Here is a 15,079-nt window from a genome sequence, read left to right as displayed (position 1 = left end):
CTCTATCAACATGTCAGCACATCTGAGTGATACAAACCAATGCATCACCTAAAAAATATGACACTGAATTGCTTTGATCCAAAGGTCTAAGAATATGCTTAGACAAAGTCAGTCCCCAATTTCTCATTCCTGTTAAGACAATCTATCACTAAACTATTTTAGTGAAGATGTCACAATGTAGTTATCCGAAAAATGTTTTTTGCTTCTAGTTAAAGTCAAAAGAAACCTTCCGCCTATATGACTCAAATAAGCAGGGTATAAGTGTCACTTACATGCCTCTTTCAAAGGTGTTTTCCAATAAAGACCCATTTTTTCTTAGTTAAGCTATGCTGTAACATTACTTGCCCATTTCATGATACACACATTGCTTACTCAACATTGGTATCTACTTTACATGATGGCTGTACATAATAGTACTAGCATCAACATCCAAAGTGTATTCTTTCATCAACAGAAAATGTTTAGAAAACTTTAGATTGTGTATTAATCATTGTTTATTTCCATTTCTAAATTTAAGTAAATGCTAATTATAGAGCATTAGTATCCTAGAATTCTTTCTAATCATGCATAGAAAAAGTATCATCTGTTCCTAACGAAAAGTTTTATCATACGAAGACTTTCTAAAATGTGCTACTTTCTTTTCACTGTATAACTATTATGAGGCTGTGGATGTGTATTTCTACCCTTGTCTTTTCTGCTCCAAAATAGCATTAAAAAGGATATGAGTTTCATTTCAATGGGACTTTCTTGGCAAGGTATTTTAACTGCATGGCTTATTGTGTTTCCTAAAGAAAAGAAAATGTACTTAACAGTAAATTAGCTCTTGTATATTGCTTCTTCAGAGTCACATTGTAGGGTTTGTAAACCATGCTCATAAGCTAAAGAACCACTGATAACAATGAAGCCAGTACTGGGCACTTCTGCCTTGCAAATATCTAGATCAGTGGTCCCAACCTGTGGTCCGTGGACCCCTGGTGGTCCATGACGTTACTGCAGGGAGTCCGTGGAAAGTTTAAAAATAAGGATTGGGCCACCGCAGCAGGACTACTTTTCTTTTCTCGGGGGTAGGAGTCCATGAAATTTTAATAGATTGAAAAGGGATCCGTATGCTCGAAAAAGGCTGGAAACCACTGATCTAGATAATTTATGACCTGAGCAAGGATTAAAGTAATTTACATTTCTTACCGGTATTGTTGTATCACACCTTCCTGAAGGTGGGGGGCAGGGGAGCGGAAGGGTTCTCAAAGCAGAGGGTTGGTAATTTGACAGTACCTGTAACAGTGGACTGGAAGTGGGGGGAGGGGTCAGGCAAGGAACTGAGGTTGGGGGAATGAGAGGGTCCCAGGTGCCATTTAAGGAGGGCAGGGAGGCTGAAGGCACCCCTTGCAAGAATTGTACCAGGAGGCTACTTGCTTTTGCCTTTCCATCAGTATCAGGGAGTGACAGGAAAGACCACAGTGTGGGTCACTCACTCCTCTGTCTGCCTCACCCTCCCCAGCCAGGCGGAGAGGAATACAGCAAACTTTGCTTTCTTCTCTCTCCTTAACAACGATGGGAAGGGGAAGAACAGCAATAGCGTCATGGCAGAGGTCACGGTAGGGGGTCTTCAGCTCTCCTACCCCCCCCCAAATGATCTAGGGCAGTCCCAGACTGGTAGGGGGCAGGAGTACCCCCCAGCCAGCTCCTTTGACCTACCTGCTGCTTAGTATGGCAGCCTGCAAGAGAGCACCGGGAGCCTATCTGAGAGTGCAGCTTACCTCCTACAGTGGAGTGCCCCAGCCCGCTGGCTCCTTCTTGCCACAGTGATGTACTGGGGTGCACCGCCTTACCTCTGGACCTGAGGCTAGAAAATGCTGTTTATGTATCCTTATTCAAGTTCTTTTCTGGCTCAAGGCACCCCAAAAATGTTTCTATGGATCTGCAGAATAAGTAACCTTCTTTCCTCCTTCATGGACTACCTTTTTAGATCAATACTGAATTATTCTAAGTCAGAAGTATAATGATTCAGCAGAACTGCTCAGAAGTAGTCAAACAAGGACAGAGACTTAGTCTCCATAACCAAGCATCTAATTCAATTCTAAAATGAAAGCAGGTGTCCTCTTGACAAATTTTAAGAACAGGAATATTTCTCAGACAAGCAGCTGATATATACATTCCTCTCAGGATGGATTTCTCAGTCCTGGTTTCAGCCTGTTAACAGCAGACTTAAAAACACTGAACTAAGGGTTTTGAGCGTCTCTCCAAAAGTTACAGCATGGCATAGTTCTTTCAAAATACTAATTATATCCTTTTAATAACTAATTTGTGCAATGTCATTTTCCCTATAAAATTGTGAGGTATAGGAAAAAATATAGGGAGAGTTATGCTGTTTTATACATATAAAAATCTGATACTAACTTTAGCAAGAAATTCACATGATCTTTAAAACTCATTTCATCCTTATGAAAGGTACTATACCAGGGTCAGCCATACATTCTTAGCATAGTCTTAAGACGTCCATTGAACCAATTTGATTCTGAGTGGTACGGGGCAGACTTTAGCTGTTTTAATCATAGATAAAGGTTACAACAGAGACTTGTTGTGACCTGTTGGTTTCTTCTACTTTTTATAGAACTTGTAAGTTTTACAGTACTTCTTGATTCCTGAATATGGGGCCAATAGACGCTTTTCTTAATCCTCATAAGTTCTGACTTTTCCCTACTTGCAAATGAGCAATTGTGCAGCAACCGTAAAAGCTCTGCAGGGGGCCTTTTGCACACTCGAAGTTGACTCTCCAGTTCCCCCAGGGCATCTATTCTTCCCCACTGGGGCATCTGTGTACTGTACACCCTTGTCCACCTTTATAAAGAACCTACTCTTATTTTCTCTGTTAGGGTCATCAGTGCAGATGGCCTCCCTTATGTTTTCTAGAGAAGATCAGCATTGTTTATACCCAAAGCTGTCTTACACAAAGATGATTTCTCAAGTTTCTGTTCTGAAGACCAGCTCCTGTTGGTTGCCACTAAGGGTGTAGCGCCTCACCTCCCTCTACGGGTCAGTGTTTGGGGACTCACAGTTATACTCTTTCTTGCTGAGAGTTTCAATTGTAACAGATTTAAGCAAAGACTTTTATCAAAACTCGATAGGTCAAACATTGAAAAAATCACTAGGCAAAATTCACTCCCTTTGTGGTTACTGAACCTAAGAATCACATAAATCTGAACTGAACATGGTTGGTACTTGGAGTCCCAGTGCTTAGGGCAGGGGTGGACAAAAGGGCCCTGCTGCTCCCCCACCTCAAGGCCAATTACTGCCTGGGGACAGGGAAGCACCTGAAGCCTTCTCCACTCTGTCCCCGCCCTGAGAGCAGCCTTAATTGGCCTGGGTGTAGAGGAGCGCATGAAGCCTCCTCCCGCCCTGCCAGGAGCAGATGGCGCTTTGAAGCACTGCGCACTGCTCGCAGGACGGAGGGGAGAGCAGAGGAGGCTTTGTGCGCTCCCCCACCCCTGTGGAAGCAGGCTCTTTGCTGGCCAGGCCTCTTGCGCGTATTGCCATCCTAGCAAAAGGTCAACTTCCCCTTGATGAAAACCCTTACACTATGTAACTTAAGGGTCAGCGACGAACAGGAACCAAAACCAGACATAAAAAGTTCATGTAAAGTTCATGCTGGTTGTGCTGAATGTGCCATGCCCGATAAGGCAGAAAAGGAAAAACAGGAAACCATCTCACCCCCTTACTCCTGTCACTTAACAGACAGGGTCTGCTAGCCTATCACAAAAAGCGCGCAAAAGCTCTCTATAAAACAGCTTCCCCTCCTGTATCAAATTGAGGAATCCCGAATAAACATTGGATGGTGGAATATGAGCCAGGTCCGAGGACTGATCACCCGAGGGCCACCTCCCGCTCACCGAACCAAACGAGTTCCTGTAGAGCATAACGTATACCAAACATAACGTATACCAAATATGTTGTTGTTGTAGTTTGTGTGTCTGTTAAATGTAAGTATTGTTATCTGAAATTGTTTAAAAGTATTAAGTAGTAGTGTTAAAAGTTTTAGATAAATGATTAGTCTTATAAGTAAGACTGATGTAAATGTAAGTGTTAATAAACCCTAGTCCCTTGTTAACAACTATTGGGATTTAGAGAAACCTCAAAGAATTTTCTTCACTGTATTGCATTTTGCTTATTGGACATTCTAATAATTATTTGGTGCCTACGTATGTAAGAAATTGATAAAATCATAATTTATACGTAGAAGCCCTTTAATAAAAGTTTAAAAGATATTTAGTAATAGTTTGCCTGTTTCTGCGCCTTCCTGGGACTAGCCACATTTCCGAACCTTTTACTTTAAACCACAACCCCTAGGCTGATCAGGACTTGGGGGCGGGGGAGCTGCATGAAGCTTCCTTCACCCTGCTCTTCTAAGTACCACGTGCTCCTCACAGGGCAGAAGGAGGCTTCCTGTGCTCCCCCACCCCCAGGCCCTGATTGGCCTGGGGGTGGGGAAGTGTGCCAAGCCTCTTCCAGAGCATGGGTGCCTAGTGTGAAGGGGGGGCAAAGGGGCTACCCCAGCCCAATCATGGTCTGGGGTGGATAGCCCCGCCCCTTCCCATTTAGGCCCCACTCTTTCCTGTTTAGGCCCCACCCCACGTGGGGTGGCCCGGGGCTACTTTAAAAAAAATTTAAGTGGCCCCTGGGCAAAAGTTATTGCCCACTCATGGCTTAGGGAAACTTTTATTCCTGTGCTCAGTGCATCTAAGGAATTGTCCAAGCTTACACAACAAAAGACAATACAAAGAGAGGGAGAAAAAAGTAGTGAGAATTCTTTCACTAAATGAAAATTACCAAATCAATTGATTATAAATTTACAAAAATTCCAAATGCACATAATGCCACTCAGCACAGTAAGTAGTTGCTACATGCTTGTTTACTATTATCATCATCAGGTGTTTCATTGCATATGTTCTCTGGGCACACACTACCTGTAGTAAGTATCTTCCACAACAAAGACAATAGGATCTTTTAATCATACAGTATGCTCTTGTCAATCAGTACGTATGCGTGGCTAAATTTCAGTTTGTTCATACATTTATATTGGTTTTGAAATACTCTTTGGAGACCTTATGTTATTAAAAACAGTAAATAATTTAAAATATATTTGTAAATGTTTGGAACACTACCATTTTCTCTATACTGAACATGAGAGAAGACACAAGAAAAAGGAAAAAGCAAGGAAACATGAAAAAACTAATCATAAACCTTTCATTAGTAGTTATCAAGATACATCTATTTTACAGAATCATTGCAACAGTGATATATGATAAACTAGCAACTATTATTTTAATTAAAAAGCAAGGTACTTGTATATCCCTATTACAATTAATGTTATTCCATACTAATATTTTACTAACATCCATTATGACTTTCTTTTGCTATAAATATTATTAGACTGAAAGTAATATCTTATGATAGACTGAGAAAATAGCAAGTGAATTTTTTTGTCATTGCTAGCTTAGGAATTTAGTCAGTACATTTAATAAGATGATTAACTGCAAAAGAAAAAAAACAGCAGCATGAAGAAATGGAAGATAAAATTCCAACATATAATTTTGTTCAAGAAAATAATGTATTGAGCTATAAACATATGCTCTGAAAAGAGATCCCATTAGTTCTATTTATAATAAACACAGATGATCTGCACCAGAATGAAAACAGGATAACTAGAAAAGATATGATACTATAATATACTGTTTAATTTTTAGCTTTTTATACATACAGAACGTATTCAGTCATCCGGTTGTAAATAAACATATACAATCCTACAGAAAAATCACAGTTCCAAAATGCATTCTTGCTTAAGGATGTGCTATATTACTATATATTGCTTTTTGTTATTAGTGAGAAATGAATCAGTTGTACACTGTATATTTATAGTGCAGGTGAAGAAATCATGCTCCAGAAAAACCAGCATTGAGGAAAAACAGAACAAAGTTAAACTAAACTGAGTCATGGAGCTGGAGAGAATAATGTGAGCACTACTGCACAGAACAACAAAAACACAACAAAAGGTCACATGTACTGATTACCGGCCATGCTGATCTATTCCATGTGAAGTCTAGCTCACTAAACACAAAAAAAAGGAACTTTTTGAGAATTGTGGAGCTGCCTGGAGGAGGACTATTGTAAATTACTGAAATGTAGAGAACAAAAGGACTTCGAGAGGTTATCTAGTTCAGCAGTTCCCAACTGTCGGCCTGTGGCCTGCTGTTGGGCCGCAAACCTCTGGCTGCTGGGCTGCGCTGGCTCTGAGAGCCAGGGCTGCTTCCACCACAGCTGTTGGGAGAGGTGTGTCCTGCTTGGCCTCTCAGCCAACCAGCGATGGGCAGGGAGGGGTCTCTTCCCAGACACAAAAGAGCGCTTTGCTGCGTGGCAGGAGGACTGCATGGATCCCAGCATGGTAGCCTTAGAGCAGCCAAGACCTGGGCAGCAGCACTCAGCTGGCAGCTAGGAGGCAGCACAGGGCTAGATGAGGGGAGCAGGGCAGGCACTGGGAGCTCTGAGGGCAGGGCTAGTACTAGGGAGCTCTAAGAGGTACAGTGGGGCTCTGGAAACAGGATGCTAGCAGTAGGGGAGGATCTGGTGGTTGTGGCCTCTAAGAAGCGAGGGACAGGCACTGAGGTGTTTGGGATGGGGGCCTGGCACTGGGCGGCGCTGAGGCCAGGAGGCTGGCCCTGGGGGTGTTGGGTGCAGGGGACTCTGGGGTCAGTGGCTGGTGCTGGGGGTAGTGGAGGGGTGAGGATTCTAGGGGTTAGGGCTGGCATCAGGGGGCTCTGGGAGCCAGAATGAATATGAAAATATGCAAATAAAGTGTTAGCAGACAACCAAAAGTTTGTGAATGGCTTTGCTGGTTCCAATTATAAAAAATGTTGGGAACCACTATCATAGAATCATAGAATACTAGGACTGGAAGGGACCTCGAGAGGTAATCAAGTCCAGTCCTCTGCCCTCATGGCAGGACCCAGTACTGTCTAGACCATCCTGATAGACATTTATCTAACCTACACTTAAATATCTCCAGAGATGGAGATTCCACAACCTCCCTAGGCAATTTATTCCAGTGTTTAACCACCCTGACAGTTAGGAAGATTTTCCTAATGTCCAACCTAAACCTCCCTTGCTGCAGTTTAAGCCTATTGCTTCTTGTTCTATCCTCAGAGGCCAGGAAGAACAAGTTTTCTCCCTCCTTCTTCTGATATCATTTTAGATCCCTGAAAGCCACTATCATTTCCCCTCTCAATCTTCTCTTTTCCTAACTAAACAAGCCTAATTCTTTCAGACTTCCCTCACAGGTCATGTTCTCTAGACCTTTAATCATTCTTGTTGCTCTTCTCTGCACCTTCTCCAATTTCTCCACATCTTTCTCCACGAGGAGTAACGGTAGTTCGGACTAGAAAGCCTAGTCCGAACTACCTAGTTCTTGCCGCGTGTAGCCGCGCGGCACGGGGTTCAAACGAGCAGGGATTTAAAAATGGCGGCGCCCAGTTTATGCAAATGAAGCCCGGGAAATTCAAATCCCGGGCTTCATTTGCAAGTGCGGTATGCCTACATTACCTTCCTAGTTCGAACTAGGAGGGTAGTGTAGACATACCCTGAGAATGGTTATCTAGCCATTTATGCACCCACCTTATAGTAGCTCCATCTAAGTTGTATTTGCCTAGTTTATTGATAAGAATATCATGCGAGACAGTATGAAAGGTCTTACTAAAGTCTAGGTATACCTAGGTCTTACTAAAGTCTAGGTATACCACGTCCACCGCTTCCCCCTTATCCACAAGGCTCGTTGTCCTATCAAAGAAAGCTATCAGATTGGTTTGACATGATTTGTTCTTTACAAATCCATGCTGGATGTTCCCTATCACCTTATTATCTTCCAAGTGTTTGCAGATGATTTCCTTAATTACTTGCTCCATTATCTTTCTTGGCACAGAAGTTAAACTGATTGGTCTGTAGTTTCCTTGGTTGTTCTTATTTCCCTCTTTATAAATGAGCACTATATTTTCCCTTTCTAGTCTTCTGGAATCTCTCCTGTCTTCTGTGATTTTCCAAAGATGAGAGCTAAAGGCTCAGATACCTCCTCTATCAGCTCCTTGAGTATTCTAGGATGCATTTCATCAGGACCTGGTGACTTGCAGACATCTAACTTTTCTAAGTGATTTTTAACTTGTTCTCTTTTTATTTTATCTTCTAAACCTACCCCCTTCTTGCTAGCATTCACTATATTAGGCATTCCTTCATCAGACTTCTCGGTGAGGACCGAAACAAAGAAGTCATTAAGAATCTCTGCTATTTCCAAGTTTCCTGTTACTGTTTCTCCCTCCTCACTGAACAATGGGCCTACCTCTTGGTCTTCCTCTTGCTTCTAATATATTTATAGAATGTCGTCTTCTTTCCCTTTATGCCTGTAGCAAGTGTGAGCTCATTTTGTGCCTTTGCCTTTCTAATCTTGCCCCTGCATTCCTGTATTGTTTGCCTGTATTCATCTTTTATAATTTTATCCTATTTCCATTTTTTATATGACACCTTCTTTATTTTTAGATCATGTTAAGATCTATGGAGTCATCACTCCATATCTGACCTATCACTCTTCATCCTCAAAGGAAAACTGATCTAGTCCATCCCCTCCACACTAAAATGGGACCAAGTATACCTAGACCATCCATGACAAATATCTAAGTTGCGCCTAGTAATCTGTTCCAGAACTTAACTATCCTTATAGTTAGCCAATTTTTCCTTACATCTAATACAAATCTCTCTTGCTGACTAATAAACTGATTACTCCTTTTCCTACCTTCACTGGACCTAGAATACTATAATTGTTTTCTTTGTAATGGTCCTACACACATTTGAAGACCATGATCAGGTGCCCACTTCAATCTTCTCAAGACTAACCATGCCCAGGTTTTTAACCTGTCCTCATGGGTCATATATTTTCTAAATCTTTTATCATTTTTGTTGCTCTGGTGTGGTTACTTCAACAATGAATCCGACAGACAAGAAACCCAGGGATCACCACCTTTTCCTTCATAGGTTTTGTAATCACCCCAAAACAAACCAAAACCAAAAAAATCTGTTGTCTACTGCCAGGCACTTACACCACAAAATATGCTCTGAGGAGAAAGTCTGGAATATATTCCATAACACACTCAAAACCACCATCACCAAACAAGAACAATCCAAAAGAGAAGTATATTGCATCATGGAACGTGACATCCCGATACCTTGAGAGAACTTGCTTTAATATAGAACACACATCCGTAGTTGTCAATGTCACCATACACTGGAGCCCATACAAGGTATCATCAAACTACAACCCGTGCCTGATCTTTTATGAAACTCACTTCTGACCTTCAGACAACTACCCAACCTCTCCTAGCTCATCAGCAGAAGCAAGCTCCCCACATAACAGGACACACCAACTCCAAGTGGCACAACACTGACAGAAATAACAGATGCAAACCCTGTAGACAAAACCAACGTATCATTTGTGGGTGAGCACTTTTGATAAAGTGATCACTCCATATCTGACTTATCACTCTTCATCCTCAAAGGAAAACTACACAACACATTCAAGAGATGATCCTGGGAGCTTGAATTCATCACCTTGTTAGACACTAAAAACCATGGTCTTAACAAAGACACTATATTTATGCCTCATTACAACAATCTGAAACCCTGTGACAGGGTGTACCAACCCTGCACTGGCCTGGGAGGGGTTAACCAGGTGTGCTGGGCTGAGAAGGCCCTTCCCCCACAGCCCTGCTGGGCATGCTCCAACTGCAGGCTCAATATAAAAGCCAGAGGAGCAGCTCAGTTGGGGCTGACCACGGGAAGGGAAGATGCTCCTGCAGGAACCCAGAAGCAGCTGCCCTAGCAGCAGCAGCAGCAGCCACCACCGCCACCACAGCAGCAGTAGTCACAGCAGCTGCAGCAGCCACAGCAACAGCATCCTCCTCTGCCACAGCAGCCACCCCCAACCATGGCAGCAGCGACTGTGGCAAGCAGGCAACCGGTAGAGCTACTAACCAGGAGGACACAGGTGGAGAATACGCCAGTGGGCCAGGGTAGGAAGTAGCCCAGGGCAGAGTGCTGGAGGCCTCCTCGTGAACTCAGCATGTTTCAGGTGGATTCCACACCAAGACAGTGGTGAGAAATACCTAACACTGACAGGACCCTGGGCTGGGGCCTGGTGGAGAGGGAGGGCCTGGACCTCCCTACCCCCAACTCCCTCGATCCCCAGGGGGGAGGCAAACCGATCGTGATATAGACTTGGTCGCTGGGCTTTACTGCCCCCTAGAATGGGGTGATATTGGCTTGGTTGCTGGACCTTACTGCCCCGCAGACTAGGGGCATATAAACTGCCCAATAGACTGGGGTACTGGAGACTAGGCCATCTGGCCATACGGACTGAGGGCAATACAGACTAGGCGACTGAGCCTTAAAGCCCAGCTGACAGAGGCTCAAACTGGAGCCAAAACATGGGGTGAGGCACCTTGCCTGGTCTCCCAGCAGGGACAGGCCACCCACCCTCAACAAACCCCTAGTCCTCCTTTTTGTCCTGTGACTACATGGAAGTTAAATGGGTCATTTCCCCTTGAACGGTCCTTTAGAATATGTGCTAACCACTTACACTGAATTATCTGCTCTATCTTGTTTTTAGCTATTACACTCTAACTACCTTAGAGGGGGAGGGATAGCTCAGTGGTTTGAGCATTGGCCTGCTAAACCCAAGGTTGTGAATTCAATCCTTGTGGAGGCCATTTAGGGAGATGGGGCAAAAATTTGTCAGGAATGGTACTTGGTCCTGCTGTGAAGGCAGGGGACTGGACTCAATAACCTTTCAAGGTACCTTCCAGTTCTAGGAGATAGGCATCTCTATTAATTTATACCTTCCCTAGACTTGAAAAGCTCTGTGTAGCTCAAAAGCTTGTTAGGTTACAATGTAAAATGAAATTCAGACAGACTTAAATTAACATAAGAACAATTAGCACATATATTTAAGATGTTCTAAATTATCTCTCTTTAGGTTTCTGTTTTAGTTCCTTCATTTTTTATCTTCACATTCCCCAAAGCTATTAGCAATAATTTTTGCACATTATTTTAAATACTCATAGTCCAGAGTTAAAGTTTTCTCCTTTTTCTGTTAATGTAAAATGGTAGTATATGTCAGAAAAAGACAGCAAATTTTAATTAAAGATTAATTAAAGATAGCAAAATTTACCGTATTTTCCGGCGTATAAGGCGACTGGGCGTATAAGACGACCCCCTAATTTATTAGTTAAAAGATAGGTTTTCGTCTTATACTCGCCGTATAAGACTACCCCCCCTTAAGAGGCCAACCGGCAGCGCCCCAGCGCCCCTCCGCCTCCCCAGCTTTGCTCCCGGTGTCCCTGGTCTGCTGGAGACGGTCCCCAGCAGACCAGAGACACCGGGAGCAAAGCCGAAGCAGCGGCGGGGTGCCGCGCTTCTGAGGGTTTGCTCTGGCAAAGCCTCAGAGGTGTGGGACCCCGCCGCTGCTGCGGCTTTGCTCCCGGTGCCCCTGGTCTGCTGGGGACCGTCTCCAGCAGACCAGGGACACCGGGAGCAAAGACTCTGAGGACGCCGGCAGCGGGACAGCCGCGGCGCGCCTGGACTGCCCCGCTGCCGGCTTCCCCCGAGGCTTTGCGAAGCCACGGGGGAAGCCGGCAGCGGGGCATCCCAGGCGCGCCTGGGCTGCCCCACTGCCGGAGCCCCTCCGTGGCTTTGCTCCGCGTCTTCCTGGTCTGCAGACCAGGGAGACGCGGAGCAGCTTTTCTCACCCCGGAGTACAGGGGCGGCGGGACCGCGAGGTCCCGCAGTCTGTGTCCTCCGGGGCGAGAAAAGCCCCATTCGTACCTGCAAGTCGGGGACTGCCTGTATACCCGGCGTATAAGACGACCCCCGATTTTTGGGGGATGTTTTTTAGCATAAAAAGTCGTCTTATACGCCGGAATATACGGTAATTAATTTTAACTCAAATACACTTAACATTCATACTGATAAGGTAAGATTTGCTACATATTTTATTTTGCCATTTATTGAACCAGTGAAGTTGATGTGGTCTAAGACATGAAAGTTCCAAGAATACATGCAACATTGACAGACCCTCAGTTGGTATGTGGCTCAGTGGCAGGCTAACCTATTTAGCAGAAAGATCCAACCTTCTCATTGTACTACAATTTTACAAATGGGAAAGGAGATTATGTAACTTGACCTAAGTCACAAATACATGTCAGGCTCAAGAGTCAAATCAAACTTACTATTTGCAATTTAAACAAATGGAAGATGAGTTTTGCTTATGTCTTTTAAATAAAAAAGTCACCCTGAAACAGAGACCATGCCTCAGAATTTCAAATAAAAAACATGAAAATTTTGGAAAATTAGGAGCAACCAAAAACAGGGGTTCATAATAGATATGATCAGGCAATCTACAGCTCCAGATATGAAGAATAAAGAATTAAAGTATAAAATTGAAAAGAAAAAAGAATATAAAGATGCTGATATAAAACTTGAAATTAATTAGACAAAAATTTAAAGAAAAATATCATCTTATACATCGGTTTAAAGGCATGGAGGGTTATGTTACAAAGTGTGGGTGTGATTTGCTGTCCTGGAAGAGCACAATGGTTGTACTTCAGGTCAAAAGTCTTCACTAATTGCTCTAACAATATCAGCAACCAGAAGCTACATGGCTCAGAACTGAGGATTTATAACATCTCTCTCCTATTTTAGGTAACCTAAATGATAAGCAGTGAATATAATTTTCTGTCTAAATGTAGTTGTCAGCATTACTTAATGTAATCTTGGTCTAAACTACAATTATATTTTGTTCTTATCTCCCATCTACATACAATATTGCAATTGCTAGTTCTTTGACTCTTCTAATAGATAAAGGAAAACGCTCGTGGAAATTTTTATTCATATTAAACAGCATGTAGCAAAATCATGTAAATGGAGTTTATACTTTCATTTAGCTAACTTGGAGCCCTCTATTGGACATGGCTCAAAATTAAATATATTTTCACCATAGTGTTTTTGAATGAAAATATTAAAAAAAACCACAAAAAGACTCACAGGATGCTTAGCTGAAATTCTGCCAGTCACAGTTCCTGTCTGATTCCATGTAGATGAAATAAATCCCTTTAGTTGAGTACAAAAAAATCCAAATATAAAATCATGAGATATGTTGCTGCAGAAGTCAATATGTGAAAAATGAAATTTTACTCTAAAGGCTATATACTATGGTAATAAGATTTCCATATAAAGTAGAAACAGAGATTAAATTTTTCAAAAAATATTTTATAATTTTAGAAAAATTTTAAGAATGGTTTCAAACCATCATATATAGGCATACTCAAATTGATAGGGGGAGCTTTTTTACAGTATTACCTTTTTCATGCATGAAAGCAGTCCATCCACATAGGTTGACTTTATCTTGTGAACCTAAATTAGAAAGAGTTAGGCATGTATGTGCATGTGTGGAGGAAAAGGGAGAGAAAGAGAGACAATTATCTAAATCAAAAGAATAATTGCTCAGTGTACTGACTTTAATGGTGTTCAATATTTATCTCTAATCTAAATTGCTGGCTATGCAGGTGTTTCAGTATGAAAGTTTGGAGCACAGAAATGCAGAAACAAAGGATGAAGGAAACTAAAGACTGATTTTTTTTAGTTTTACTTTAGAAACACATTTAGAGCTTCTTTACACTCCGGAGAAGATCGACGCTCTGCAGGTTGATCTTCTAGCATTTGAATTAGCGGGTCTAGTGAAGATCCACTAATTCAACTGAGAGGGTGCTCCTGTTGGCACTGGTAATCCTCTTGTCACAAGGAGTAAGGGAAGTTGACAGGAGCGCTTGCTCTCACCCACCTCCTACTGTGTAGACGACCTGAAAACAAAATGTAAGATACGCCGGCTCCAGCTACATAAATATTGCAGCTATAGTTGTGTATCTTAAGTCAACTTTCCCCTTTAGTGTAGACTAGACCCTATTGAAAACCTAACTGTTAACTGAAATGGGCAATCTGAACCAATGTTGTGGTGGACTATGAGCAGATTATTGCAAAAATAATAAATAGCAACATATCATAAAATTCACTTACAATCTTGAGCTCTTTTCTTGGTCCAGATTTTCTAATTGGCAGTACAGTGTAACTCCAAACCAATTTTATTGTAAGGTTTTCTAAAACTGTTTGTGTGCAACAAATATTTAACAAAAATGTGTGGCTTCAGCTATTAACTGAAAAAAATCTAGAGCAAACCAAACCTACTTTTGAATTCATAAGACTTTACCAACTGCTCAAAAAAGTGAAGACTATTAAAAGAAATACTGGAAATCATATGCCAACCAAAAGGTTCTCAGACAAGCTATAGTTTTGTTTTGTTAATTCTTGCTTTCAATGCAAATACATTGTTTATGAAAAATGAACTCACCCGTCGGTATTCTAAAATTATCTTAGGCAATGGATGAAGATCTTGCAGCTTATTTAACTGGGGAATAAATAAAGAATTTGACTTAATAGTGTGCTAGTTCTTCATTTAAATGTTGGTATGTTAAAAAGCTTAATAAAGCATTTAAAATACTGACTGATTTCCGGATGGCTAGAATACAATCTAGTTTAGTAGTAGTAAAGAGTAGTAATAAAGGTTGAACAGAATTTCTAGAAGTTGAGAAGTGGGACAGGCTGGGACTTTTCTGAAGATATAAACCTCATCTTGTAACCTCAGCAGAAAATCTCTGAATTGGGGCATATATTTCCAGCCAGGTGCTGATGTACATGGTAAAGAGAATGGTGTAACAACATATGCACAGAAAGACACTCAGAAATGCTAGTTTACAATGTAGCAGTTAGGAGTCAGACTGTGACTAGACTCACTAGAGTATGTTCAGAGTGGTCAGCTAGTGGCCGTAAAGTGGACTTCAGAGTTCACTTTGAGACAGGAAGATTCAAACTAGCTGATGGTAAATCTCTCATGGAAGAAATGAAAGGCAGCAAACCCATCAGTGAGAAAAGAATTACTTCA

At 42.1% G+C, this 15,079-nt stretch overlaps 1 protein-coding gene across 1 annotated transcript in view; it reads right to left on the bottom strand.

Annotated features, from left to right (window-relative positions):
* Nucleotides 1-15,079, bottom strand: part of LOC102446796 (DNA polymerase nu) — a 144,208-nt gene that overhangs the window by 113,466 nt on the left and 15,663 nt on the right. The window contains exons 5-7 of the mRNA XM_075930884.1: nt 14,489-14,545; nt 13,444-13,497; nt 13,129-13,194 (exon numbers count right to left, since the gene is read on the bottom strand). Coding sequence (XP_075786999.1) covers nt 13,129-13,194; nt 13,444-13,497; nt 14,489-14,545 — 177 coding nt within the window. The remainder of the gene's footprint in view (nt 1-13,128; nt 13,195-13,443; nt 13,498-14,488; nt 14,546-15,079) is intronic.

The sequence above is a fragment of the Pelodiscus sinensis genome, chromosome 5, assembly GCF_049634645.1.
Source record: "Pelodiscus sinensis isolate JC-2024 chromosome 5, ASM4963464v1, whole genome shotgun sequence".
NCBI lineage: Eukaryota > Metazoa > Chordata > Testudines > Trionychidae > Pelodiscus > Pelodiscus sinensis.
Note: the sequence above shows the minus strand (reverse complement) of the source record. Positions and strands in the feature narration are given on the sequence as shown.